Source organism: Epinephelus moara, chromosome 15 (assembly GCF_006386435.1).
Source record: "Epinephelus moara isolate mb chromosome 15, YSFRI_EMoa_1.0, whole genome shotgun sequence".
Lineage (NCBI taxonomy): Eukaryota > Metazoa > Chordata > Actinopteri > Perciformes > Serranidae > Epinephelus > Epinephelus moara.
In genome coordinates this window covers 8,604,260-8,631,618 of record NC_065520.1, presented here as the reverse complement: position 1 = coordinate 8,631,618, position 27,359 = coordinate 8,604,260, and the positions used below count along the sequence as shown (strand labels likewise).

Below are 27,359 nucleotides of genomic sequence, written 5' to 3'. Positions count from 1 at the left end.
CTTTCAAAAGTAACATAGTCTCGCTTTGAGAGACAGTTAAAGGAAATGTAATTAGCTAATGAATTAACATAAAGGGCTAAAAGAGAAAATTAACCTGATTTGCAAATCCCTGTTATGACTTTTTTTTTTTTTTTAAATGGATTTATATTATTTGTTTAAAGACAGAGACTGCATCTACAACTTTTAATTAAGGGAGACAAAAACCCAAACCACACACTAACTACTACACAACACCGACAGAACACATATGATTAACACATAAAGAGGGGTTGATTCTTTGTTTTAAACCTGACTAGATAGATACTCATAAAGATTTACTTAATATTGATAACTGGTGCCCAATTTGCCTGTTAAATAATACATAGGTGTAGATTTTGGGAGGACACAGGGACATGTCCCCCTCAATATTAACAAGATGTGCATTTGTTCCCCCAAATCAAAAGATTAAAGTAGCAGATTACTTTGATTTTTGACAAAACAATGACATTTCTTGCTTTCTGGTGACCAATCTGTGCTTTTTCTGCATTAATTTAAGTGTTTGATAGTCCACGTTTTCAGGTGGAGGACCCCCAAACACCCCAATGACTCGAAACCAACACCTTTGGAATAATAACTATAAAGTCTGGCTCTGATACTGGCAAGAAGAATCAAAACAGTGCACAGTCGGAGAAGCTAAACCAGGGTTCATGTCTTAGACATGTCTATTACAGTATTAAACTAGTTTTGGAATTTCAGAAAGTAGGTTTTTTTTCAAGGGTTTTGACATGTTTCAGAATTTTCATTATCACTCACAAGATTGGCTTTGGAGATTTCTTTTGTAACACAATTAAAACACTAAAGTAATCTCAATTGTAAGTGAGTGTATTGTGTCAATTGATCAGCTAAGTGACTCCATTGTTATTAGTCCACTGAAGCTGCCACAGCCTTGTTTGTAAAGGACATCACACCAGCTTTCAAAGTAATTGAGTAATTGTTCACTAAAGCCTCTGGTCCTCACTTAAATCCTGTTAATCCCTGCACTAATCAGCATCTTATGAAGTCTTGGAGAAATTATTTCCACAGACCAAACACCACTTCAGCTAATTGTCAGAGTGTTGAAACAGTTTGGTTTATGCCGCTTCCAGTTTATTAGTATTATCTGCCTGGCTGACAGGGAAGCTGGCGTAATAATCCAGCGGACGGTTTTAGAGGAACAATTTTCCCTTTTTTGTGGAAGCACATCAACATGTGATTCATTAACTAAATAATTAAAGAATATTGAATCTCCTCTTTGTTCAAAGGCTTACATAATTCTCATATAAATCCGTCACCTGTGTGTACACATCAGTCACGTTCAGAGGATGCAGAAAAAGTGCAGGGCCTCCGCAGGTAAAATATTTGCCCGGTGGGTCACTGGCCTTCTTAACAGCAAAAATCAATAGGCCACTTCACCCCCCCCCCCCCAAAAAAAACTCACACTCTGTCCCTGTGTGGCGGAGCACTGTTCAATAAGAGCATGTCAATCACTGCCATGACACACAGTCTGTCATGACGAGCTGCTACTACGAGCTAGGCATAACAGCTCAATGTCTGGGTATTAGAAGCATAGGAGTGCGGCTGCTGGTGTAATTTGACTCCTTTTGTTAGAACTTATGATAAGCTTCAATCAAGGATAAGACAGAAAACTTTATCTTAAAAAAGGGAGTGTGTAGGTAAGTCTCATTTCCATGTGGATTCCTAATAATCTCATAATCAAAGGATTTTTTATTTTTCCTCAAAAGACTGCTGATAAAACAAACAAAAAAGTACTCTCAAGTGGGGTTTACATTTTGACATGACTGTCACATACTAATTATTGTTGTTTTAGACATCTGAAATGTGCGTTCTTTTTCCCTTTTCTAGATGAGTCAACATGCCGACTGGATCAGTGAAACTGCAAAGCATTAAAAAACTGGGACAGGAAAACCACAGCTATGAGTTTTCAGATGAAGGTAATGCGCAATGACAGTGAAGACGCTTTCTTAAACAGAAATGCTTTAAAAATGATCAAATAACAAGAAGATCTGTTATTTTATTTGAATAAAACATTATGGAAAGCGTTACAGCTACAGATGTAAATTGTAAAAAAGCTGAAAGCCTTGTCTGTTCTCGTGTTGCAGATCCAGCTGGCTCCAATATGTAAGTATTCTGGAATATTTTGTGTGTTTTGGAAATTACTGTTTTCAAAAGTATACTCATTATGTGTGATGTTCTCGTGAAGTCATCCTCTTCACAAGAAAAGTGGTAACTAGAAAGAGATATTATCTCGCCGGAGGTCAATGACCACATGTGCCTGCCTGCCTGTCGGCGGGTGCATGTGTAGACAGGAGCTTATACGCTTTTGGTGATATTGAGTCAGGTGAGACCGGAGATAACATCTCTAGTTGTAGTGTGTCTTCAACAGCACTGCTACATCAGATAATAGGTAACACTTTATGATAAGAAACACATTGTTAAGTCATGCATACCTATGCACGAAACATGATATATTGCATGATAGGGCTGCAACTACTGATTATTTTCATCATTAATTAATCAGGTGATTATTCTTTAGATTAATCATTTTGTGAAATATGCCAACCACAGTTTCTCAGAGCCTAAGGTGATGTCTTTAGAAGTCTTATTCTGTCCAACAGACAGTCAAACAGGAAAGGATATTCAGTTTACAATGTTATAAAACAGTGGATGGAAGCAAACTCTCACACTGGAGAAGATGGAAACATCATGTTTTTGTCATTTTTGCTTAGAAAATGTCTTAAAAAATTATCATAATAGTTGATTAATTCTCTGTCAATCAACAAATTGATTAATCAAATAATCATTGTATCATGAATTATTAAGAATGATCAGGTTACTGCGTGAGTTAATGCCTAATTATGGCCCCGAAGGTTTATTACACTGCAACTTAAAGGAGCTCTATACGGCATTCAGAGTATTAATAAAACAGTAAACAACTATTTGATATGTTAAAAGATATAATGGAGTAATGGCGTCCTGAGCAGGGAATTATAGCTTATCGTAGAATTATAAATTTATAGAAATAAACATGAAAGTTCATTAAAGTTTTGTGTAGAAGTGTATCGGTTTGGTCGCCTAAAGAAGTCTTCAGTATATTATGTATATTTTGTTTTATTTTGATTAAAAGGCTGTTTTTCTATAGCAAAAATTAGCATTAGCATTATCGCAGTTAACCATAGCTGTAAACTATAATGACTTGTAAACTCGACGGCACTAAAAATGAGGGTAACCTCAATGTCTCTCGAGAATAAATAAAGGTTATATAAACGCATCTTGCTAATCAAGCTAACAGGTAGCATTAGGGTTATCTCCGCTCTCTTGTCCAGTTTGGTGTCTTCTGGCTCCAAAATTCCAAGATGGTAACAGCAAAAAATGTAGTCCACAATCCAATGGGTGACATCATCCCCCCCAAAATCTTTCTCTGTCTCTTATTATTTCTAAATATAGCACTTGAAGTAGATCTGCATGTTTGATGAGGTTGATGTCCTTGCTTGATTCTTGCTCTTTTGGGGTTGTACCCACATGCACTTATTAAGTGTTACCCAGAGGATATGTTCAGCAGCTCACTGTGTGTTCTGTCTGTTTCCATGCAGGAGCACAACAACTTCCAAAGATGATGGGAAGTGAGTAAAAGAAAGCAACAGAGGCCCTGTATATTTTCACACATTCATCTTATACAAAAACTGATTGGTCTTCTACTCCAAACAGAGACAAGGGCAATGCAGAGCAACCAGCGATAAGGGTTGGCTTCTTTGAGCTGGTAAAATACTCTTTACTATGTCACTCTCTTCATCTCTGTTGAGATTTGTCCACCTAATGCAACTATTGTGCTTCTATGGCTGTCCAGTTCCGTTTTGCCACGTGCAACGAGATACTGATGATGGTGATAGGAGCTGTGTGCGCAGTGCTGCACGGCTCGGCTGCGCCCCTCATGCTGCTGGTGTTCGGCCTGCTCACCGACACCTTCATCGAGTACGACATCGAGCTCAACGAGCTGCGCGATGACAGGAAAGAGTGTGTGAACAACACTATCCAGTGGAAGAGGAACTACACCGCAGGCCTGAACATGCCGCTGAACCAGTCAGATTGGAGCGTCATGAACAATTCAACATGGGAGATGCTCATACCACTGAAGAACAGGTCGTGTGGGTAAGTAGGCTGTAAGAAATGCATGAGGTGGCTTTTTTCAACATCAAATATATTGTAAGTCGGGATTTTAAAAGTTTTAGACTGTGTTTAAGTGTATGTCGTTTCGTAGTCTTCATATATAATTCATTTACTGTAGTTGTGCTCTGCTTTAGGATTCTCGACATTGAATATGAAATGACCAAATTTGCCCTCTATTATGTTGGAATTGGAGCAGCTGTCTTCGTGCTGGGATACTTTCAGGTTCGTGTATTAAAATGTCATTGTTTTCATACAAAGAAACTTACTGTTTCTCCGCTTGCTTTTATATCAAACAATTTACAAATCTGGGAATAACAAGTCTTCTGGGGCGTTGGTAGCTTAATGGATAGTGCCGGCGCCCCATGTATAGAGGTGATGCCTCGCTGCAGCGGTCGCGAGCTCGATTCCGGCTTGCAACCCTTTGCTGCATGTTGCCCCCCCCCCCCACTCTCTCTGTCTCCCCATTTCACACTGTCCTGTATATTAAAGGCAAAAAGCCCCCCAAAAAATCTTTTAAAAAAATAAATGAATAAAAAATAACAAGTCTTCTACAATCGATAGATTTCGATGTGGGTGACGTCCGCTGCCAGGCAGATTCGGCTCATCAGGAAATTGTACTTCAGCAGAGTAATGAGGATGGAGATCGGCTGGTTTGACTGCACCTCTGTAGGGGAGCTCAACACCCGCATGTCAGAGTGAGTGGGACGCTGATGACGTGATTTCTGCCTCAAGGAGTATTTTGGAGAATAGGCGCGTGTATGTTACAGTGATTATATCTGTATTACAGCGATATCAACAAGGTCAACGACGCCATTGCAGATCAAGTTTCCATTTTCCTCCAGCGCTTCACCACCTTTGTGTGTGGTTTCTGCGTTGGCTTTGTGAAAGGATGGAAGTTAACGCTTGTCATTATCTCAGCAAGTCCGCTGATAGGTGCTGCAGCGGGTCTTATGGCTATGGTAAGATCTGACTTCATTTGATTTGATTTAACTTCTGCTGACTTGATTTGTTGACTCGACTTACCTCTACTTGTTGACTTGACTTTCTGACTCAACTTCTACTTGTTGATTGACCTCTCTTGACTTCTCTTGACTTGTTGACCTCATTTATTTTGACTTGTTGACTGACTTCTCGTCTCTTGACTTGCTGACTTGACTTCTCTTGACCTGTCTTGACATGACTTGTTGACTTGACTTCTCTTCACTTATTGACTTCTCTTCACTTGTTTATTGACCCTCTTGACTTTTTGACTTGACTTCTCTCGACTTTGACTTGACTTTTCTTGACTTGTTGACTAGATTTCAACTTGTTGATTGACCTCTCTTGACCTGACTTATTGGCTTCTCTTGATTTGTTGACTTAATTTCTTTTGACTTGCTGACCTCTCTGCTTGAAATCTCTTGACATGACTTGTTGATTGACTTCTCTTGACTTGTTAATTGACCCTCTTGACGTTTTGACTTGACTTCCCTTGACTTTGTCTTGACTTCTCGACTTGTTGATCTGAATTCTCTTGACTTCTCTTGACTGGATTTACTGACTTATTGATTGACCTCTCTTGACCTGACTTGTTGACTTGACTTCTGTTGACTTGAAATTTTGACTTGACTTCTCTTGACCTGTTAACTAAATTTCTGTTGACTTGTTGACTGACTTCTCTTTTCTTGACCTCTCTTGACATGACTTGTTGAAATATTATTGACTTCTCTTCCCTTGACTTGTTATTGACTTTGACTTGTTGATGAGATGTCTCTTGACGTTCTGATTTCTTATCTCGCCTTCATCACCTTTGCTTCACTGTGTTTCTCCTCTAGTTTGTGGCTAAGCTCACAGGGTTGGAGCTGCAAGCATACGCCAAAGCTGGAGCTGTAGCTGACGAGGTCCTTTCCTCCGTCAGGACTGTGGCTGCTTTTGGTGGAGAGAGAAAAGAAGTACAAAGGTACAATTTACCAGAGGAAAGATTTACTTTTTACTCATATATATACACATATGCAGTTGAGGTGAGCTCCTCTCCTCCTCTACAGGTACGACAGAAACTTGGTCTCAGCGCAGCGCTGGGGCATCAGGAAGGGTCTGATCATGGGCTTTTTCACCGGATATTTGTGGATGATCATCTTTCTGTGCTATGGTTTGGCCTTCTGGTATGGCTCAGGCCTGGTGTTGGACACTGAGGAGTACTCACCAGGAACACTACTGCAGGTATCACACTCACTGGACTCACTGACTGGAAGTTTTTACAAGCCCTTTTTCTTTAATTAGTTTTCATCAGATTAAATAAACAAAGCAGTGCATGACAAAAACAAAACAGAAAAAAAAACCTAGAGAAAAACACACATATGGATTTTCACCATCACTGTGTAGCCAAGAGAGTCTTTGGAGCTTTAATATACTGACCTCTTCATTCCAGGTGTTCTTTGGTGTTTTGATAGCGGCCATGAATTTGGGGCAGGCCTCTCCATGTCTGGAGGCGTTTGCTGCAGGCCGTGGAGCTGCTACCACCATCTTTGAGACTGTTGAGAGAGTAAGATTGCATCATGTCGTAATTCTGCAAGATATTAATCCTTACAAGGTACTGCATTTTCACAGGAAACCACTGCCTCTTGTTGACAAAACTAATTTTTGAAATATGCCACCATCAGGAGCCGGAGATTGATTGTCTATCTGAGGCTGGATATAAGCTCGACAGGGTCAAAGGAGATATTGAGTTTCACAATGTGACCTTCCACTATCCCTCCAGACCTGAAGTCAAGGTACTTGCATGCTTCGGCTTTCGCTATCATGTAAAACTGAAGGTAGAGTTTGATTTTTGGAAAGAAAAATTTTCAGTGTGACTTTCACCATGGTGTCACATGATCTCTGTTTAGATTCTGGACCAGCTCAGTGTTGCAGTGAAGTCTGGGGAGACCACAGCCTTTGTTGGTCCGAGTGGAGCCGGGAAGAGTACTGCTGTTCAGCTCATCCAGCGCTTCTATGACCCTAAAGAGGGCATGGTAGGTTTGACAGCTGAGACATATGCTCTTATGTGACACTTATGTCAAACTCATATGAAGTGACATAATTCACATGCTCTCACGCCAGATGTCCATTTAATCATGCAAGTAAAATTTATAGCCCTAACTCTGCGGTGTGAAAAGAGGACACACACAGTGCACAGACAGACGAGACAGAGCAGCACACTGCAACAGTAAAACACTGCTCTCAAGTAAGCTGTCCTTTGAAAACCCCGTCAAGCCAGTTGCTGCTTGTATGTCGATGCATGTCTATTAGTGCTGTTACGGTACTGGTACTCAGACACATTAAGAGGTAAAAGTGTCCTCATTTTTTAACCCCCCTAAATTAAATAAGTAAATGCTCTCCTTCAGAGGTTTGCTGAAATTTTCAGTGTGTCCTGTTCAGGGTAAAGTTGAGTTGAGTACACGTCTCGGCGCTGCAGACCTCCTTATTAATTTTGTAAGCTGAAACCATTTCCCTCAGTGGAAATGGGGCTTTAATTTTATTTCACAGATAAGAAACAATAAATTGTACTCATGTATCCTAGCTTCATATGAGTAGAGGAAAAGTCTGCTAGCCACTAGGCTAATTTATGCAATGTAAAATGTCATAGGCTTTTGCTAATAATGTTAGCATGTTGTTTTTGTATTGAAAACATGCCTAGCATTGCTTTGTCTGTGAACCTTGTGAATATTATGGAGCCAAATTTTTCTAACGCTACATTTGTTAAATGTTGCTTTTGTTCCTGGCTTCATAAGAGAGCAGGAAAATTCTGCTAGTTGCTAGGCTAATTTATGCAATGAGAAATGTCATAGGCTTATGCTTATAATGTTAGCATGTTGTATTTTTGAGGAAAACATGTCTAGCAAAAGAAAATTGTTCTGTCAGTGAACGTTCTGAGTTATAAAAGAGCTGAATTTTGTGCTTTTGTTTAATATTGTTTCCATTAAGTCAAGTTTTATGTGTGTTTTCGGCATGTTGAAGCAATTAAACTATATTGCAGTTCACAGAAAATCAACATATCGGCACAGAAACTTCACCACCAACTAGCACTCTGGAGGTTTAATAGCAGAGCGACACAAACTCAGCACTTAGCTCAGCAAAGTACGGTACGAATGATCAAAAGGTGTCGGCCACCTGTGTAGTCCATGTAGGCTACATTTATAAGTGAGCCTCAACCCTGGCTATGACCATGTAAAATCTGAAGTTATTTTACTGTACAGTCATAAAGAAAATTAGAGCAGGAAGTCACCTCACAATGCAATTTCCTTCAAAGATCTGCCGAAAGAATGACCCTGACTGTGGCTAAGATGTAAAACCTGAAGTCATATTACCATCACACTCCAAACTACATTTAAAAGTTGGCAGCCCTGCTCATGCAATACACTGTGATTCTTCTATCAGTGGTCCCTTTTGTCAACTCCTGCCATTGAAGATTCCCTCGACAAACTGTAGCTGCAGACTCCCTCCTTTTAAGCTTTATTCTAGTCGATTCAAAAATAACCATCCCCTGAGGCTGATAGAAGTACATGATAATCTGTTTCATTATTCAGCCAATGGGTCCTAACAGCCTCATTTTTCACTTTTACTGGAATTAGAGGTCTTTGCGCACCTTACTCTCTTATTCCTTTCAGCTTCTAGAGAAGGGAATAGCCTGTTACAGCACAATGAAGGTTATGCACAAGACTAACAGCCTTACCATTTCAAACTAGCATTGTTGCAAAAAACACATTATAGCAGCAAAGTACTTTAATAGCATCATCCATCATTTTTAGTAAACCAGCTGCTCTCTGTGCCCTCCACCTCAGGTGACCCTGGACGGTCACGACATCAGAGGACTGAACATCCAATGGCTGCGCTCGCTTATTGGCATCGTGGAGCAGGAGCCTGTGCTGTTTGCCACCACCATTGCTGAGAATATACGCTATGGTCGAGCCGGCGTCTCCATGGAAGACATCATCAGCGCTGCAAAGCAGGCCAACGCCTACAGCTTCATCATGGACCTGCCGCAGGTGAAGTTTCAGTTTTAGGATTTATCAGTAAAAGCACAAATTCAAAGTAGCTTAACCACCAATAGTCCTGACGACTTTCCCTGTCATCTTTACATCTGACAGAAATTCGACACCTTGGTCGGGGAGGGTGGAGGTCAGATGAGCGGCGGTCAGAAGCAACGTATTGCTATTGCTCGAGCGCTGGTCAGGAATCCTCGTATCCTGCTGCTGGACATGGCAACCTCTGCCCTCGACAACGAGAGCGAGGCTATAGTTCAGGAAGCTCTGGACAGTGTAAGTCTGACTGATCTATGTGCTCAATTAAATTGTTTTCAGCTCAGGTTTGGATAATATATGGTTTTATTGTTTAGCCTGGTGGTAAGACAATGGAAATGCCTCTGTGAGGGCAACGTTTTATAGTTATTTCAGTTTCTTTTTTATTATAGAGGAGAGGGTGACCATGTACATTCTGACAAGAGACATATATCATGAAAACAATACCTCTCAGGGTTCCAAATATGAAAATGCCCCAATAACCCAGCTTAACTCCAGTGATTCAACACTGCACTGCTGCCACATTGTCAGACTCACAATAAACAGCCATTTGAAAAAGTTGATGCAAGTAAGTGGAGCTATCGAACTGAGTACATACTATATATAAGCTTTGATTAAATTGCTGTGAGGCAGGGGTGGATATGTAGACTTTAAAGGGTTGGCAGAAATATATATATGCTGACTTAATTGCAAACAATCACAAATTTGACAGGCCTAATATAGCCTAAATAAATAGTTTTGAATGAACTGTCACTGCACTGACGTGGGTTTTTGTCTGGGGCTTGGAGCGAGCGATTTCAACGCCTTTTAAAATGGGTGTTTTTGTATGTTGCACTTGCATGACTGATCTGAAATTTGCAGTTTCAGAGACGCTGGTAGCTGCAGGCAATCAGGAGACACTCGTAAGCTCAGGGAATATTTGGATTTAGTCAGGTTTAATCCGTCCCTCACACAATCAAACACAAGTTTCTATTACTAAACAAAACATGTTGCGACAAAACAACCTGCCACTCTCCATCTGTGGTCGTTCTGGGGCCGGGAGGAAATGGAGCTGCTGTTTGCTGCGGGGACGGTTAGCAGCAGCTGCGTGAAATTGGTGTGTTACAAAACCCTGGGTACTCTCACAGCTCTTGGCACCACACTGTGGCGAGGCTGCTCTTTTTTACGGGGATAAAATCTGTTCTTGACCTTCTGTCTGTCCCACATCTCCCTCCCGCTGTCACAACTTCTCACTTACAGTGTTAATTAGCTTACCTGCTACCTTGCTGTGTGCCTGCTGTCATCTCTCATTTAAATTTCTGAATGGCCACAACTTTTTATGTATATATAATTAGCCCAAAACTGGGGTGGCAAGGCATTTTTTAGGGGTGGGTGTGGGCAGCTGCCACCCTATGCCATTCGGGTAGATCTGCCCCTGTTAGCATGAGAAAATCCTGCCACATTAAAACCAGAAGTGATGCCCCAACATGATTTCATCACAGGTACGCATGGGTCGCACCACCATCTCCATCGCTCACCGCCTGTCCACCATAAAGAACGCAGATGTGATTGTTGGCTTTGAGCACGGCCGAGCTGTGGAGAGGGGCAAACACAATGAGCTGCTGGAGAGGAAGGGAGTCTACTTCACTCTGGTCACCCTGCAGAGCCAAGGAGACAAGGCTCTGAACGAGAAGGCTCGGCAAAGTAGGTCCAACTATTGGTGGTTAATGTATCAGAAATATATTTATCCACAGAGAAACTGTGAGGATCCACTGATTGCGATCATCACCTTTCTCTTTCATTAGTGTCTAACAATGAAGAAGAGCCGGAGAGGCTGAATCTATCCAGAGCAGGCAGCTACCGTGCCAGTTTGAGGTATTACACAATCCCAATCGCCCCCTGCCCTTCATTACTCGCTCATTTGCTTACTTGTGCATAATATTCATTCCATGGCCCTGACTGTGCATCTAAATAGGGTTATTACAGTAGTCATTTTGTGGCTGAAACTGAGGCGTGCCATGGCAGAAACTGGCACCTTCATTTACTTAATTACCCTCTTACATTTACTTCGACATTTGGAGCATTTAGCTGACACTATCACCCAGAGCCACTTACAAGTGCAACAGCAGAGGAGGCTTGAGGTCCTCTATCACCGCCATTACAAGCACCTGGTAATGACTTCAAAAAGAACAACGGCAGCACCAATATATTCCTGTGTCCTCTGACTATTAACGTGCATGAAGTGATGCTGATATAAAAGAAGCTCTTTCTTTTTGACTTTGCAGAGCCTCTATCCGCCAGCGGTCCCGCTCTCAGCTGTCCAATCTGATCCCAGAGTCGTCTGTTCCCATCGCCGGAGAGCTCGGCCCGAGAGCCTACTCTGTGTCACAGGCAGACAAATCCAAGGTGTGTGTGTGTGTTCAGTTTTATACGTGGGTGTTTGAAGCAGGTCAACAATAATTACATGAAGTTGGCTTGTAATACCACTTTCTTTGTGATGTTTTTTCTATATTGATCCTCAGATATTACACACAGTTAATATCTCTGACTGCCTGCTGATGCGTATTTGTCTGTGCGAATCCTCAGAATGCTTTCCCAGAGGACGAGGAGGAACCTGTGGAGCCTGCTCCAGTTACCAGGATCCTCAAGTACAACATACCTGAGTGGCCTTACATGATTTTCGGATCCCTCGGAGCTGCCATAAATGGAGGGGTCAACCCCGTCTACTCTCTACTGTTCAGTCAAATCCTGGCGGTGAGGTTCAAGTTGGAGTCTGAATTTCTGAAACACACAAACTGAGCTCATTTCAAAAGCCTTAAAGCCACGATGTGTAGAATATGAGCATTTCAATAACAGCCTACTGTTACAAATATAAATGACAAGACAGGACGACTGGAAGCTTGTTCATATTCTGCATGAAAAGGTCATCAGATATAAATAACTGGGCTTAGTGGTGCATTCAAAATAACTCGACTTGCTGGTGACGCTGCTTTCCAACGTGGAGACATGAGAAATGGAGCCTGTACAGAGGCCTCTTCCCTAAAGTGCCAGCAGACATTTTAATTCAGCGTCTGTCCACGGACTGTTGTCCTCCATGTTTTCCTCCACAGCCCTCTGCTAGTAGCAACATGGATTCTGCTCAGCTCTTTCGTCACTCTGGATCTGAAGTGTCATAGTGACGCAAAAGCCACTTTGAAATCCAATTTGAGCAGCCAGGGCGTCCGGACTGAGACGCATCTGTAGATATCTGATTGGTAATGTGGTTATGATCTGATTTTTGCTGTCCAGACGTTCTAAAAATCAATCTGGATACAAAAAACAGACAGATTTGGGGTTGCAGGCTGAACAAAGCCTAAGTTCACTCAGTTTATTCAGTATGTACTACTGACGTCTGTCTCACAACTGACCACAGTTGTGTTTTTTGGGAGCAGATTATAGTCCTGCAGATGAGGTTAAATAAAAGTGGATGGTACGACACAGCTAATAAGTTATTTGTGTGTTGAGGTCCATGCTGAATAAACCAAAGAGCACTCTTGATCTCTAAGAATGCTCAATAATACATTTATACATATGCACATTATGTATGTACGTATATTAACATGCGTTTATCCTTGCACATATGTCTTTGTGTGTGTGTGTGTGTGTGTGTAGACATTCTCAGTAGCAGATCCTGTGGCTCAGAGGAAGGAGATTGATAGTATCTGCCTGTTCTTTGTCATGGTCGGCGTGGTCTCTTTCTTCACCCAGATGCTGCAGGTAGAGTAGCAGTCTGCTTCAGTGAGACTGATTGCTTTAGTGCGTCTCTACTGCCTTCACCCCCTGCTCATCTTCAAGGTTGGAGGAAAGTCACAAGAGATCTTCTTTATTCTGCCAAATTAATACCTCCTTTGGATAAAAAAAGATCTTCCAACATCCTGCAGAGATGCTGTTCAGTGATTGATCCATGAGTTCTGACACCCGCGGGGTGGAGGGATGGCAAAGACACTATTTTCTCAGATTAGTTATATATTACATTATGTTGAAGATCTCTGTGGTATTTGGGATTTAATAAAAAAAAAACTTCCTGTGTGTGTGTCTCCAGGGTTACGCTTTCTCCAAGTCTGGAGAGCTGCTGACCCGCAGGTTGCGGCGGCTCGGCTTCCACGCCATGCTGGGCCAAGAGATCGGCTGGTTTGATGATCACAGGAACAGCCCCGGAGCTCTGACCACGCGTCTGGCGACTGATGCCTCGCAAGTTCAAGGAGTGAGTTACAGCCTCAGTGTGAAAAGATTTTGAAAGTCATGGAGTGTCATATTCAGAAATAAAATTGTAGTTTTGGATAATGTGACTTAACCAAGTTATTCTCACTTGATAAATTCTGCTTGGAGTTAAATCCATGAAGAGAATCAGCGCAGTGCAATAGCAGCATGATCCCTCTTTTCCTCGTCTTCTTTCAAGGCAACTGGCTCACAGATCGGCATGATAGTCAACTCGCTGACCAACATCGGCGTGGCCATCTTGATGTCCTTCTACTTCAGCTGGAAGCTCACGATGCTCATCCTGTGCTTCCTGCCGTTCCTCGCCCTGTCAGGTGGCTTCCAGGCTAAGATGCTAACAGGGTTCGCGAAGCAGGACAAGCAGGCGATGGAGGCCGCCGGACGGGTCAGACATTGCTGTTTACACTGTACAACTTCACCACAATTCTATTTAGGTAGAGAGTTACATCCAGTGACTTATCTGACAGGAGATAAGAGAGAGCTTAACAACAGTGTCTATTTTAGGCTCTGAGACCCAGTTGTTCTGAGGTAATCTGATCGGATTTGGGTTTTTAGATTGGATAAAAAAAAAACAGGACTCTAAAATCTGATTTAGATCATGTTGTCCAGTTTGGTATTGATCTGGATCAAACCTTCAGTATGTGTTGTTTAAAACTTTAGTAGGATTGGGATTCCTTTGATCCAACCAATCGTTAACATGTGGTTAGGTTTGGACACAAACTACTTGGTTATAATAAGGAAAAGATCACGTTTTGGCTTATATTACCCGGTTTTCTTGGCACTATCCTGCCTGGAAACACAGTGATGTCTCGTTAAAAAACAACCAGTCGGGGCGTCGGTAGCGTAGTGGATAGAAAGTGGAGTGTCTTTATGTGCCAATATAGCTACCCCCCAGCTTTTCGTGGCATTATCGCCAGCGGAAACACAGCAACACGTCATGAAGAAACACCCATGTATGATATCTAAAAATCGGCTGTAAACACAGCAATGACTAAAAGGCAGCTTGGCAGGCATCTCGCCTAGGCAACATGCCATTCACCTTTCTGTCGTTTGGCTCATACACTACGCCACTTTAGAAATGTTGATGTGATACGTATGATATGTGCAAATGTAACATATCCATGGTTTGCAGAAAGTTTCTTTTGGTGATTAGGCTGTCTTCACATAACTAGTAGCCTATATTGTGATGTGTCGACTTATTTAGAGCACAGGTTATCTTGATTTTGTTGTCCTGAAAAGTCTGCACCAGGATCAGAGTGATCCAATCCAATGTTGCTCTAAAAAAACGGCTCTAAAGTCAATGAGTTAGTTGATAAGCAAAACATGGGATTTCCAAATCCAGATCATTCTGATCCAAAATAAATATTTTGAACAACTGGGTCTAGGTTTAAATTTTTTCTCAAGCTCTGCAGCTGATTCAGATCTTGGTACAATAACATTTTATTAGCTGCTCCTGTAATTGGGCGGTAAGTTATGCATGGAGCTAACACCGTCAGGCTCCGTTCCTACGGGGGCCACCCAGGCTTTAAATGCTGTCATGGTACAGACAACACACAGTGGATAAAACCTCAGGACAATACACTGAGAGCCAGAAAGTTCACAATCAAAGAAAAGTTAATTTACTATGAACTTCCTTTCCACTATCTCAATTATCTCAATGCAGTAAACCCCACCCATCCCAATGAAGTGGATTAGATGAAAGTTTAATGATCCCTGTGGGTGAAAATGGCTTACTGCAGCAGCATAAAATAGGATATAGATAAGAACAGAGAAAATGCTTTATCTATACTGTATTCTCCTTAAAAGCACATACGAATAAGGATTAACTTCTAGTCAACTATCTGCCTTTTTTGCCTGTTTTTTTACTGTACCATTTAATCTGGTTTTTGAATTATAACCTGAGTCCTTTATGTGCAGATTGCCGGCGAGGCGCTTAACAACATCCGCACCATCGCAGGCCTGGGGAAAGAGAGGGTGTTTGTGGAGATGTTTGAGGCCCAGCTTGATGCTCCGTACCAAGCGGCCCTGAAGAAGGCAAAAGTGTACGGAGCCTGTTATGGTTTCGCTCAGTGCGTCGTCTTCTTAACCAACTCCGCCTCCTACAGGTTTGGAGGTTACTTGGTGCGACAGGAGGGGCTCCATTTCAGTTTGGTGTTCAGGTGAGAGGAGACAGCTTTAAAGTCTGGTGCCATTCTGTTAACATGCACAATTAATATCAGGCTACATCGCCTTCTATCAGTTTTGTTTGTTGGCTGTTGTTTTTTAATGGCGGACCCCGCCACTACCAATGAAAACTACTGTATAGAGAGATAATTACAGAATCTAAATTTATTTAATAGATATTTCTAAAAATGCAAACCATAAATAGTGTCAAACTGGGTTTGATTTCACATACATGATAAGAATTATACCTTGAAAATAAAATTTAAAAAACAAAACCAAAAAAAAAAAACATTGATCCACGAGAGGATCCAACCCTGTGGTGAGCCAGTGGATGTAAAAAAGGTTGATTGATGACTTACACTATGTTGGTTTCTCCGGTAGAGTCATCTCAGCCATCATCACCAGCGGCACAGCCCTCGGCAGAGCCTCCTCTTACACACCAGACTACGCCAAGGCCAAGATTTCAGCTGCACGTTTCTTCCAGCTGCTGGACCGTGTGCCTCAGATCAGCGTCTACAGCGATAAGGGAGACAAATGGGTATGAGGGCATATGTTATGCTACGTTTTATGTGCTATTCTGCCACACTGCATGCCGAGTGTGTAATAAAATGAGCGCTGCTTGCTTTTTCTGTGATAGATTCAGAGAGGAATCCAGATGAAAAGTCTAATTTATGACTCCTTTATTGCTTTGCTTATTAATTTTAAATAAGTCATGAAAGAGAGATGTGTAAATGGAGAGAGGAGACAAGGAAGGATTGTTAGCCCTTTTATCACATATTGAACATACACAAGAAAAAAAATCCTGAGAATACAAGTACAAAGAGCCCTTTAAAAGATGTGAGGCAATTTGAATTAAAAAAAAAATGTGATGAAACTTTTACTTCCTGTGTAACTGAAGCTGCCGTTTGTGGACAGAAGGTGGCAGCCTAACATACCAAGAAGCCCACACTAACCTTTGTTCTCTTTCATTTTTTGTTCCCTCCCCCTCCCTCTGCTGTGTTTTTAGGATAACTTCCAAGGCAACATTGAGTTCATTGACTGTAAGTTCACCTACCCCACCAGGCCTGACATCCAGGTCCTGAATGGGCTGAATGTGTCGGTGAAGCCCGGCCAAACGCTGGCCTTTGTGGGCAGCAGCGGCTGTGGGAAGAGCACCAGCGTGCAGCTGCTGGAGAGGTTTTATGATCCTGACCACGGCAGAGTGGTGAGAACACACAGCGAAATACTGCACACAGACACTGGATGGAAATGTACTAGTGTCATAGTCTACTCTGTAAATGGTTCAATTTTGACATACTTGCTCTTGAGGATTTCAGTTTTCTGCTACTTAATAATCCTACTTCACAACATTTAGAGGGAAATATTATACTTTATACTACACTACATTTTTCTCAGTAAGAGCCAGTGGTGCTGCAAAGGGGTGGGCAAGGGGGGCCATGGCCATGCTGATACAGTCACTGCCAGCTCCCTCCCCTCGTGAAAATAATTGGAGGCCGCTGTGACGCGTTTTTAAACTTGAGAAGGCTTGTTCCCAGTCGCTGTTTTGTTCTTTACAATTAATGCACTCCTTCAAATTAAAACTTTAAATGTGTCTTTATAAGAAAAATGACAACCAGCCTATTTGAAGAACAATGAATCACCTAACGTTTACAGACACATAACACAAGATATTAACTGTACTAGTTTTTGTCTCTGCACATCAATTAGTAATATTAACAGCAAAATAAGAAACCAAAGTATATCAGTATGTGATTCCTTAACTTCCCACACTGACCTAGTTTTCAGTGAGTCCATATTTTACAACAGCATAAAAGAATCCCTGTTGGATGTGGAAATCCTGGACTCTACATAAAAACAGACGTGTCTCCCATCCTCCATCTGTACAGAAATGAAGTCGGTGCTGCCATCTTGCACTAATAGCATCATTTATAGGCAGAGTTTGTGCATTAGCGATTGTGAGGTGGAGCTGCGATATTCAGTTCCTGCCCATACACCTGTCCGAGCACACTGATTGCCACAAACAGCCGTCAGTCATGAAGTCACACCCCCTTTTTATGGCATCAAATAACAAATTAAAACGAAACTTATCAGAAAAATGAACACTTGAACGTACATCAGCGTGATAGGAACTACCTGAAATGAAATGAAATGTCCCATCTGCTCACAGGAGTGGGTAACTTGTACTGCAGCCAGCCAACAGGGGGTGATCAACATGTTTTGGCTTCACATTTGCAGAGCCGTCATGCCTTCCATCTCTGTGTTCGGCCATTTGTGTAAACAGGCAACAGTTTGCTAACACGTTAGGCATATTAACTTTAAAAGGTGTCTGTTACATTCATAGTTTGTTCAGTTATTGCAGATATAAGTCAACGATATGAACACTTCACCAGTGATTTTGTTACATATATATGGTGTAGAAAAATATGAGCCTGCATAGGAAGTGTCTGGTGAATTCCTTCAGCAAGGATACCCGCAAATAAGAGGTCTGAGCATTATATTGTTACAGCAGATGCTGACCTTTATCAAAATGTCAGATATCTCATTGTGAAATGAATAAGTTGTACAGTATGTATCGTCTGCCTACAACGTACACTCATATGAGGCAAGTTAAAGTCAAAGAATAAGTGCCAGACATCAAGAGATTTAAGTATTTCTGACTCTCATATCACCTCAATTCATTCATCAATCAGACATTTATGCTGACTGTGTGCTTTAGCTTAAAAAAGGGGGCACTCCACCCAGGATGGAGGTTTGCCTTTGTGCCAGTAAGGGATCCCTGCCAAGATTCAAATGGCCTTAATTGAGTTGGAAGTGGTTTGGAAACGTGTCGTCCTGATTCTCTGTTTGAGATTGTAAAAGGACAGTATCACCTCTGCATAGTTAGGAGAGAAATCACAGTGGAGATGGTGTTATGATAGCTCATCAAGTGGATTGTATTTCCAGTCTTTAGTTATTATATTGCTTTGTCCTAATGGTTAAATCAATTGCCTCTCGCAGCTGATTGATGGCCGCGAGTCGACTCGTGTCAATGTGCCCTTCCTGCGCTCCAAGATTGGCATCGTGTCCCAGGAGCCCATCTTGTTTGACTGCAGCATCGAAGAGAACATCAAGTACGGCGACAACTTGCGGGAAATCACCATGAATGAGGTCATCTCCGCCGCCAAGAAAGCGCAGCTCCACGACTTTGTCATGTCACTTCCTGAGGTACTGGGGACATTTTGTGTGGAATGTTTGTGGCAGGGGCTCAAAAGCTGAGCAGGTTGAAATGACTTTGTTCATGTTCAGAAAACTGGCTGGCAACAGTCAGGGAAAGCAAAGCAAAAAGGGAGCAGGAAAACACAGACAGAGATTATGAAGAGAACAAAGACACAACAGATGATATGACAAATGGCAGTGGGAGAGAGGCTGGTATATATACACACCAGGGTTGACAAGGGACAGGTCTGGCTCGATATCTGAATGAGGAGTAGGTGTGCATGTGTATGTGTGTCTTTTTATACCACTAGGTGCCACTAAATGTTCCGGCCAATAATTCCCTCTAAAGATTTTCACAAAGTTCCTGAGAGCAACTTTTACTGAAAATGCAGCAATGGTGGCTTGTTTACTTCTGCTTACGATCCAGATTTGTCTATACGCTACAGGATCTACAAAGCAGTGTTAATGTTGGCAGCTATTTCTTATTTAGCCTTAGTTTTAGTCATTTTATACATCATAGTTTTAGTTGATGAATAGTCCTTACATTTTAGTTAAATGTCATTCCTCTTTAAAGTAATTCAGCTAGGCTAATACAAATCGAAATGAAGGTGACAGATGTTTAAATTTAATTCAAGCACATTTTTTTCTACAACTACAAATAATTTCTACCCACTCACAAACTTTCATTTCTCCAGTAAAGGTTTTGACAGGTCTAAAGAATGACTTGCTGATTCTAACACTTGCTAATGATCATTTGAAAAGCTCAAAATCTCAAACTCTGAGAGCATGAATAATTTATTGAGACTAGGATTTGCACCCAGGTTCACTGTGACGTCCGACTCATTGATCTCAACATTAAGAAGCAGAAAAATGAATTGATTTCAGCCTGAATTCTTTATAAATCTGCAACATGTTAGTCTGGAGGTTTAATCTCATGTCCAGTAATTAAAACTGGACTTTGCCTGACAACTTGCTGCTGCTCGCTCTGTTGTAGTACACCGAAAACAAGTGAAGCTAGCTGTGAGAAGCCACTGCTGCAACCGACAAACTAAATCAATTCAACAGCTTAGCCATCAACAGTCAGAAACACACAGCTGCTTATTTACTGCCTTAATAAAGCTCACAGCTCGCACTAAAAGCCGACGCTGCTGCGGCGTGAGTGTTTTGCAGGCTATTTACTGGCATTTACCAAGTCGTTGGCCCTCCAAGCGCTCCAAGCTATACATTTCGTCATAGTTTTTATTATCAAAGATCTATTTTAGTTCATTATGGAAAAAAGGTAATTGACGAACATTGCGTCATAGTTTTCGTGAACAAAATGAACACTACAACAAACACTTGTTGCACCTAAATTCTTATGTAGTTGGCACATGCAGACTTGTGTCACATTGACAGCATAAACTAAAAAGAGTAGTCTGGAAGTTACTATGAAATCATTTTGTTTTTAGATTTTAGGTTTGATTTTACGTTTGGAGTCCAAATGTGGTTAGATAAATAATTTAGCTGACTGACAGCTCATCAACACTGCAGAATATAGTTTCTCAGTGGAAAATTAAAGGAACACTTCACCCTTCAAATGACCCTTTGTGCATTCACTACCCTGTGTGACGTTAAATTAGTGAAGAAAACTTTGCATTTCTCGCATACCATATGAACTGAAGTCACTGGGGTCCCCATTTAACAACAGCAAATCGGTTTACAAACTGTTTACAACTTGTGCAGTATAATTAAAGTCTCATGTATCCAGTCATGAGCTCAGTACTTCCCAAACACAACTTTTAGCCCCTGTTGCACAGGCCTGACCACAATGTGTCTGGGAAGTACTGAGCATATGACTGGATACAACACACTTGGATTATACTGCACGAGTTGTGTGATAATGTTAAACGTGGTCTCCAGTGACTTAAATTCACCACAGGCAGGTGAGAAAAGGTTTGCTTCACACATTCAACGTAACATGAGCTAAGTAATTGATATACAAATGGTCATCTGGGGAGTTCCTTTAATGAGTTAAGCAAACATTGATTTCAAGTGCAATACTTATTTTTACTTATCCACGTTGATCCGTGCTGATCATTTGGCAGCTCCATTGTAATAGTGTAATTTCAATTTGCTGTTAAAGTAACTGCATTCCTACTAACGCCAATGCAATCACAGCAACTGATCAAAAGCCTGTTTATAGTTTATAATTGTGTTTTCCCAGAATGCTGATGCAACGTACGAGGCTCATTACCATCAGCAGCTGACTGATTGTTAGCACTTCAGAGGAGAGGTCGACTGATACTGGATTTTCAAGGCCGATATACATTAACACATAAACAATTTTGATAGCAATCCCTTAATGTTTTTTTTTAAGATACACCCTCAGTGGGCCTTTTTTCAATGTAAAACCCAACTTATCAGTGCTCTCTTGTGGACAAACTCCTTCTTTCTTAGGAGTTTTTCTTAACTCAGCCTGTTAGGAGCTCCGTTTAGCCTTAGGATGTTTTGTGCATACAGTTCCTGATGATGGTGAAAGGTGAGAAAGGGGAAGGGAAAGTTCCATTAATACAGAGCCTAGAGGGAGAGAGAAGTCTGACGCTGAGAGACAGAGTGTGTCCTCATGAGATTTTGTTATTGCTGCTCATTGTTTCTACAAAGCACGCTGAATCCAGGAAAAAGTCACCATCATCTGTTTTTATGACCTGGCATAGATCTTTTAGCTTCAAGACAATAAAGATGTGAATGTCCAAATGGGGATATGACTCACCATAATGTTCCTTCCTGCCTCAGAAATACGACACAAACGTCGGTGCCCAGGGGTCCCAGTTGTCTCGTGGTCAGAAGCAGCGCATCGCTATCGCCAGGGCGATCATCCGTGACCCCAAGATCCTGCTCCTGGACGAGGCCACCTCCGCCCTGGACACTGAGAGTGAGAAGGTATGCTTCAATAAACCGAGCAGCGCCGTCATCATATGATGAATTCACAGACGTCGCATCACAGCACAGTGCAGCTGCTTGATTTTCTTCGGGCACAGAGAGCAAGGAAGGCCAGCAGTTAATTATTATTACCATTAACATCATTATCATTCATCATCTCTATTATTATCACCAGCAGCAGCTCACAGTTCATACCAGCCTTCCAGTAGAGTCTCTTTAAGATGTGGGGCTATGCTGCAGCTTTTCCAGCTCAATGGCTGAACCACGCTGGGGAGCAAAGAGGCCTCTGCAGCGCACTGATACACTGGAACATTCTAATGATAGTAATCAACGCGTGATTGTGAAATTACTATAATTGTGAGGCTTGTGTGTGTGCCGTGTGGGAGAACTGATGATGGTTTCTGTGGTTGCTTCATGTGTGTTTGTTGTTATGCCCGTGACAGACCGTGCAAGCCGCCCTGGACAAAGCCAGAGAGGGTCGGACCTGCATCGTCATCGCCCATCGCCTGTCTACCATTCAGAACTCTGACATTATCGCCGTCATGTCCAGAGGCTATTTGATAGAGAAAGGGACGCACGACCAGCTCATGGGCCTGAAGGGAGCCTACTACAAGCTGGTTACCACGGGAGCACCAATCAGCTAACTGCTCGGGGAAACAGTAGCCAATTAGCAAGGCAGCCAACAGAAACGAATGTAAAGAGCAGTGTTATTGCCGTACATCGAGAGAGACCACGATTAAAAGTATGCCATAACATGAAGACAGGAAGATACACCTATTCACTCTTACAGTATTTATTATGGGTTAGGATCCTGTTATGAAGAGAGGGGTCCTGCGAGTCCCACACCCTATTTTGGGGTATTTTAAGGTAGTTGTCTGTCTGTTATGTTGGCAGTTTTTTAAAAATCCTTTACCTACAGAAATGTATCCCACAATTCACCATAGCCTGCTGCACCAATGTGCCCATAAGCTGGCTTTACAACTAACAATAATCAGCAGACATGAAGTTGAACTTAATGCTGAAATATCATATTATTCATGTTCAAACACATCACAGTTATGGCAGAACCTCAACAGATGTTTTTTTTTTTACTGTACTCTTACTGTAATATAAAAAAATGATTCTTGTTGGTGAGAATTATCAGAATATATTGTATTTATAGTTAATGTCATATAATTTTATCAATGGTTTTGACAAAATACAGGAGTTCAACATTTCCAAAAATGTCCCTATTTGATTTCTTGCCAAGAGTTAGATGGAACGACTGCTACCACTCTCATGTCTGCATGCTAACGCTAGATACAGCAGCGATTAGCTTAGCTTTGCTTATTGACTGAAAGCAGGTTGAAACAGCGAGCCTGGCTCTGTCAAGAGATGAAGTTGCCCACCAGACCCTCTACAGCACATTTTCAGTATAGCCACGTTGTCTTTACAGCGTTTTTTTTAGGTGTTAACTTTGGAGGGGCCAAACTAGCTTGCAAGTCTTTTGGCTAAGCTAATCTAGGATAAGCTAAGCTAATGACCTGCTGACTCTAGCCTTGAAATATGCCTTCAAATTGGGTTGTGTTTCAGTGTTCATGAACAGAGTCCTTATGAATGCCGCCCTCGAGGTATTTACAACCTCACAAGTGGAAATTTTCGACAAGCTCCGAGTTCATGAGATGTGTTTGCTGACATTTTCAGAAAAGGCAGAGGTCATGGAAGTTCTTTATTTTGGTTGATGGTGAATTAACAAGCCCTAAGGAAGCGCACCAGGCTTTGAAGCCCATTTTACATAGTGGGCCAAAGTGGAACTACACTATCTGGGTCCGTTAGATGCTGCCAGGGGCCTGAAAAGCCTTTTTCCCATAGATTTACATTGGGAAAGAGATGCCTGTACATCAGTGAATACATTTTTTGAGCATCACAGGCCCCCCCGAAACGACTCCTTTCACAAGACTTGATCTATTTGGTCCGATAACATTTTGAAAGTCTAGAAGAGCTGCTGAGTATTTCATCATTATTCAAGTTACGGTCGGCCCCGCTTGGTATGCTGTAATGCTGTATTCAGGTCTCTTGGTACATCCATGTATATATATATATATGTACATTGTAATGTCAGTCATACAATTTCCTTCAGAAATTGTTGATATTCAAAATGGCCTCATCTTTTTCCTCTTTCCTCTTGCTAAATTGTTAGCTACGGTGGTTTCTAGACACTGACAATGGCCTCCATGTTGCCGTTGCCTGGCAGCGGTGTTCTCACAACTTAACCACTTGAAAGTGAAGGATATTGTGTATACAAGGGCAGCACTATTTATTGTACAGAAGCATGGGTTGTATCTTCCAATCTAGCTCCCAGCAAGAAAGTCAACAAGTATATTTCCTCAAATGTCAGATGAGCCTTTTAAACATTTTATAAGACAGAAACCATTCAAATCAATACCATGGTATGTATCTTATGTAGTTTGAGCTTCTAGATAATTCAGTTTAATTGCTTCCTCAGATGTTTTTCCCATCCGTGTTCCTGAATGTGCTTTTGTTTTACACAGTCATCTGATGTAACTTAATTCTGTGTGGATGGTCCTATTTTTTATGCTTTATGTGGAAATTAAATAAAACCATCAAAGTGTCTAAACTCGACTGAGCTGTTTACAGTATTTGTGTGAAGATGAGGAATGGCCTCATTAATCAAACATGCCCCAGTGAGCTCTGATAAACCTGCAGTCTTAACAAGCACCTGGCCACTGTTGGCAGCTACAGATACACAAGTGGGCACTTGACTATTTACAAATACTTCAAATGTGGGTATTGAGACATACCCAGCGCTTTAAAACAAGAGTGCTAGTCCAACAGGAGCTGTGTATTTCACCTTCCTTGCAGTAAAGCTGTTCTGAAACATTTAATTATGTCATGGAGTGATTTAACACCCAATAAACAGTATAAAGTTAAGTCAAATATCATCAGTAACGTTTACAGCTTTCATGTTGTGGTCATGTCAGTCAAATATCAGAGGACTGCACTACGAAGGGGGATTATTGGATTAGCGAGGTATCCTGAGTCTTAAGACAGAGTTTGTTCAGAAGGTGGCTCTGTTTTCACCTGGCTACATCGCCATGGTAACTTCTGGACCAGTTTCTGTCTAGAGTTTCAGACTGAAATAGTGTTAAAGTTGCCTTTCTCTGATCACCTACACTTTGAGGTCAACAGTCAATATATGAGAGATACAGATTCTCAACTGTGGAAATATAACACTTGGAACATTACATTATGTGACTGAACGAAGCTGTGCAGCTACAGAACACTGTTCTTTTCCATCAGTGAATTATGTAAGTGATTCAGAAAATCTCAGCAAGATCATGGGTTTATTTCACCTACAAGCTCCTTTCTTTGAACTACTGAATGTGTTTACAGTGTTCTCTGGTCCATTTGCCCACGCTGGTTCTAAAAGAAGCCTTCTATTAAACCACAGGTAGCATGAAGCATTAATAGTTCACTACAGGATGACGTTTTCTCGCAAATAAAATGCACCATGACATTATCAGGGTGTTTACAGGTATCAGCCTGTTCAATGTAGGGCTTTTTAAGACCCTTTCAACACATCTTTTGACCAAATTTAAGATTGATTTTTGGACAAATCATGTTTTACTTATTTATGCATCGCAGCATTGCAGGTAAGTAGTATACAGTATATGTGGTTTTGTGCAGTGGTAGGTGTTATGTAGGGATATGGTTATTAGGGCGAGATAAGTTAATCTATATTGGCCTTATTGTTATACAACTGAATTTAAGACAGTTTAAGACTTTAAGACTGCAGACACCCTGATGACCACTTCAGATTATGTCTTCCTGCTTGGTCATAATTTGCTGACGCCTGTTTTACACTGCTCTATATTGCGATTAGAAAATTGATTTGTCTGTCGGTATTTATAACAGATGATATCCAATTAATTAAATTCACTTTACTGTGATTTAGCCAAAAACTAAAGTGATTTCCACATAACCTTCGGGACAATGTCCAACGTAAATGGAATTCCTGAGTATGATGTTTAAATCTGCTGAGTCAGGTTAAAGTATAACAGCTTTTCAAAATGCAGTTGTGATTTTAGAATTAAACGATCGGCACAATTAGTCATTTTCTATCATTATTCCTCTTTGTCCTTACTTGTAGAAACAGTGTTGCTTTTGGCTGTAATAATTTTTCATATTCCTCATATGCAGAAGTAGTAACTGTAAAACACTCAGCATTAGCCTTATTAGCTAGCTGCCTAGCTGAAGCTAACTTTCTCATATATCACCAGTGTATGTTAGCTGCTTTTGTTAGCATGAGCTTGTTCACTAAAATGCATCTGTTTTCATTTTTTTTTTTTGAATGAGGTTTATTTTTTTTGAGCTTTCACACCGTTAATAAAGGCATCAACCAATCACTTCACGCCAATACTTATGAGGGTTATAAAACCATAACATGGAGGCTCTGTAGTCCAAACCAAATCACGTAATCAAACATGTAATCACGTTTGAAATATTTGTTTCAACAGCAGAACATAGGGTTTGGCGTCTAGACTCTGGCCCCATCACTCCCCGCAGATATGTTTATATTAGATACTGGGGAGTGATGATTAAATATCTCCCCCACAGCCAGAGCCTGCAGGCGGACACTGGGGTGGAGGTAGGGCCGAGAGAGCAAGCAGTAATACTGATGCAGGGCAGCGGCTGTGTTGACGATGCAGAGGGAGAGCTGGGAAATTTCTGCTGCTTAAACAGACCGCCAACTTTAGACGGTGTGTTTTGTAGATGATAAATGGAGAGTGACGTATGACGTGTGTGTATGGATCAGTGCAGCTTGAGCTGACTGCTTGAACTAGCTTGCAGGTGTCCCTCTAGTTTTGATGCAAAATATTCGCAGACGAGTATTTTGCATTTTTGTGTCATTTATTCGTCACGCCCCTCATGGGTAAAGGCCTTTAGAGTTTCTATAATGATGCTACAGCAGTGTTTGGATGATTTATATTACCTGAACTGGCTGCTGTAGTTTTATGATGCAAGTTGGTTGGAGATAGACAGTTAGCTTAAAAGCCTGCTGCTCTGTGTTTTCAGGGAAGCTACCTGAAAGATTTTAAATGTAACTGGAAGTTAAGGAACATATAAAGCTTTGGATTTCCTTTATATTTCATTTTAATTGTGAGCTAACAGTATTACACTCATTAGCATATCTATTGATTAATTTAGTTGTAACACAGGGGTGTCAAACTCACTTTAGCTCATCTCAAGCGGGCCGGACCAATAAATCTATTGTAGAATAACCTCGAAATAATAATAACCTTCACAACTGCTGTAACATTGGGTGTGCAAAGTCATCAAGTGGGCCGGATTGGACCCTTTGGCGGGCCGGTTCTGGCCCTCAGGCTGTATGTCTGACACCCCTGTTATAAACCGTACTGCCTTTTGTCAGCTTTGTGGCTCCATAGACTGAATCACCAAATAGCTCTTGCTTTCAAGTGCATTACCACATAATGATAGAATAACTGACGGGAAAAACAAGGGCAAGGAAGCGGACATTTTGATGGATTACATATCTCAAGCGAGCCTCAGTCTCAGCACCCAGCAGAAATTAATACAAATCACATG

The 27,359-nt window shown here is 41.3% G+C and overlaps 1 protein-coding gene across 1 annotated transcript; it reads left to right on the top strand.

The window, feature by feature from the left end:
- Positions 1-1,488: 1,488 nt before the first annotated feature.
- Positions 1,489-24,374, top strand: LOC126401722 (bile salt export pump-like). The gene is made up of 29 exons (XM_050063178.1): positions 1,489-1,691; positions 1,882-1,970; positions 2,139-2,157; positions 3,630-3,659; positions 3,745-3,796; positions 3,884-4,185; positions 4,338-4,425; positions 4,765-4,898; positions 4,991-5,162; positions 6,018-6,142; positions 6,228-6,402; positions 6,611-6,724; positions 6,843-6,953; positions 7,068-7,193; positions 9,003-9,206; positions 9,309-9,479; positions 10,721-10,922; positions 11,024-11,093; positions 11,504-11,624; positions 11,805-11,972; positions 12,870-12,974; positions 13,300-13,461; positions 13,657-13,860; positions 15,393-15,634; positions 16,020-16,176; positions 16,645-16,842; positions 18,636-18,842; positions 21,606-21,752; positions 22,196-24,374. Exons 2-29 carry the CDS (start codon positions 1,892-1,894, stop codon positions 22,394-22,396), a joined length of 4,086 nt encoding a protein of 1,361 aa, XP_049919135.1. The 5' UTR covers positions 1,489-1,691; positions 1,882-1,891; the 3' UTR covers positions 22,397-24,374.
- The last annotated feature ends 2,985 nt before the right edge of the window (positions 24,375-27,359 follow it).

What these genes read in the sequence shown, in the direction of transcription:
- LOC126401722 (XM_050063178.1), top strand. Translation starts at nt 1,892, where the DNA reads ATGCCGACTGGATCAGTGAAACTGCAAAGCATTAAAAAACTGGGACAG. An exon ending in CATTTCAGTTTGGTGTTCAG is followed by an intron (nt 15,635 to 16,019) that starts GTGAGAGGAGAC and finishes TTTCTCCGGTAG; the next exon opens with AGTCATCTCAGCCATCATCA. An exon ending in GCGATAAGGGAGACAAATGG is followed by an intron (nt 16,177 to 16,644) that starts GTATGAGGGCAT and finishes CTGTGTTTTTAG; the next exon opens with GATAACTTCCAAGGCAACAT.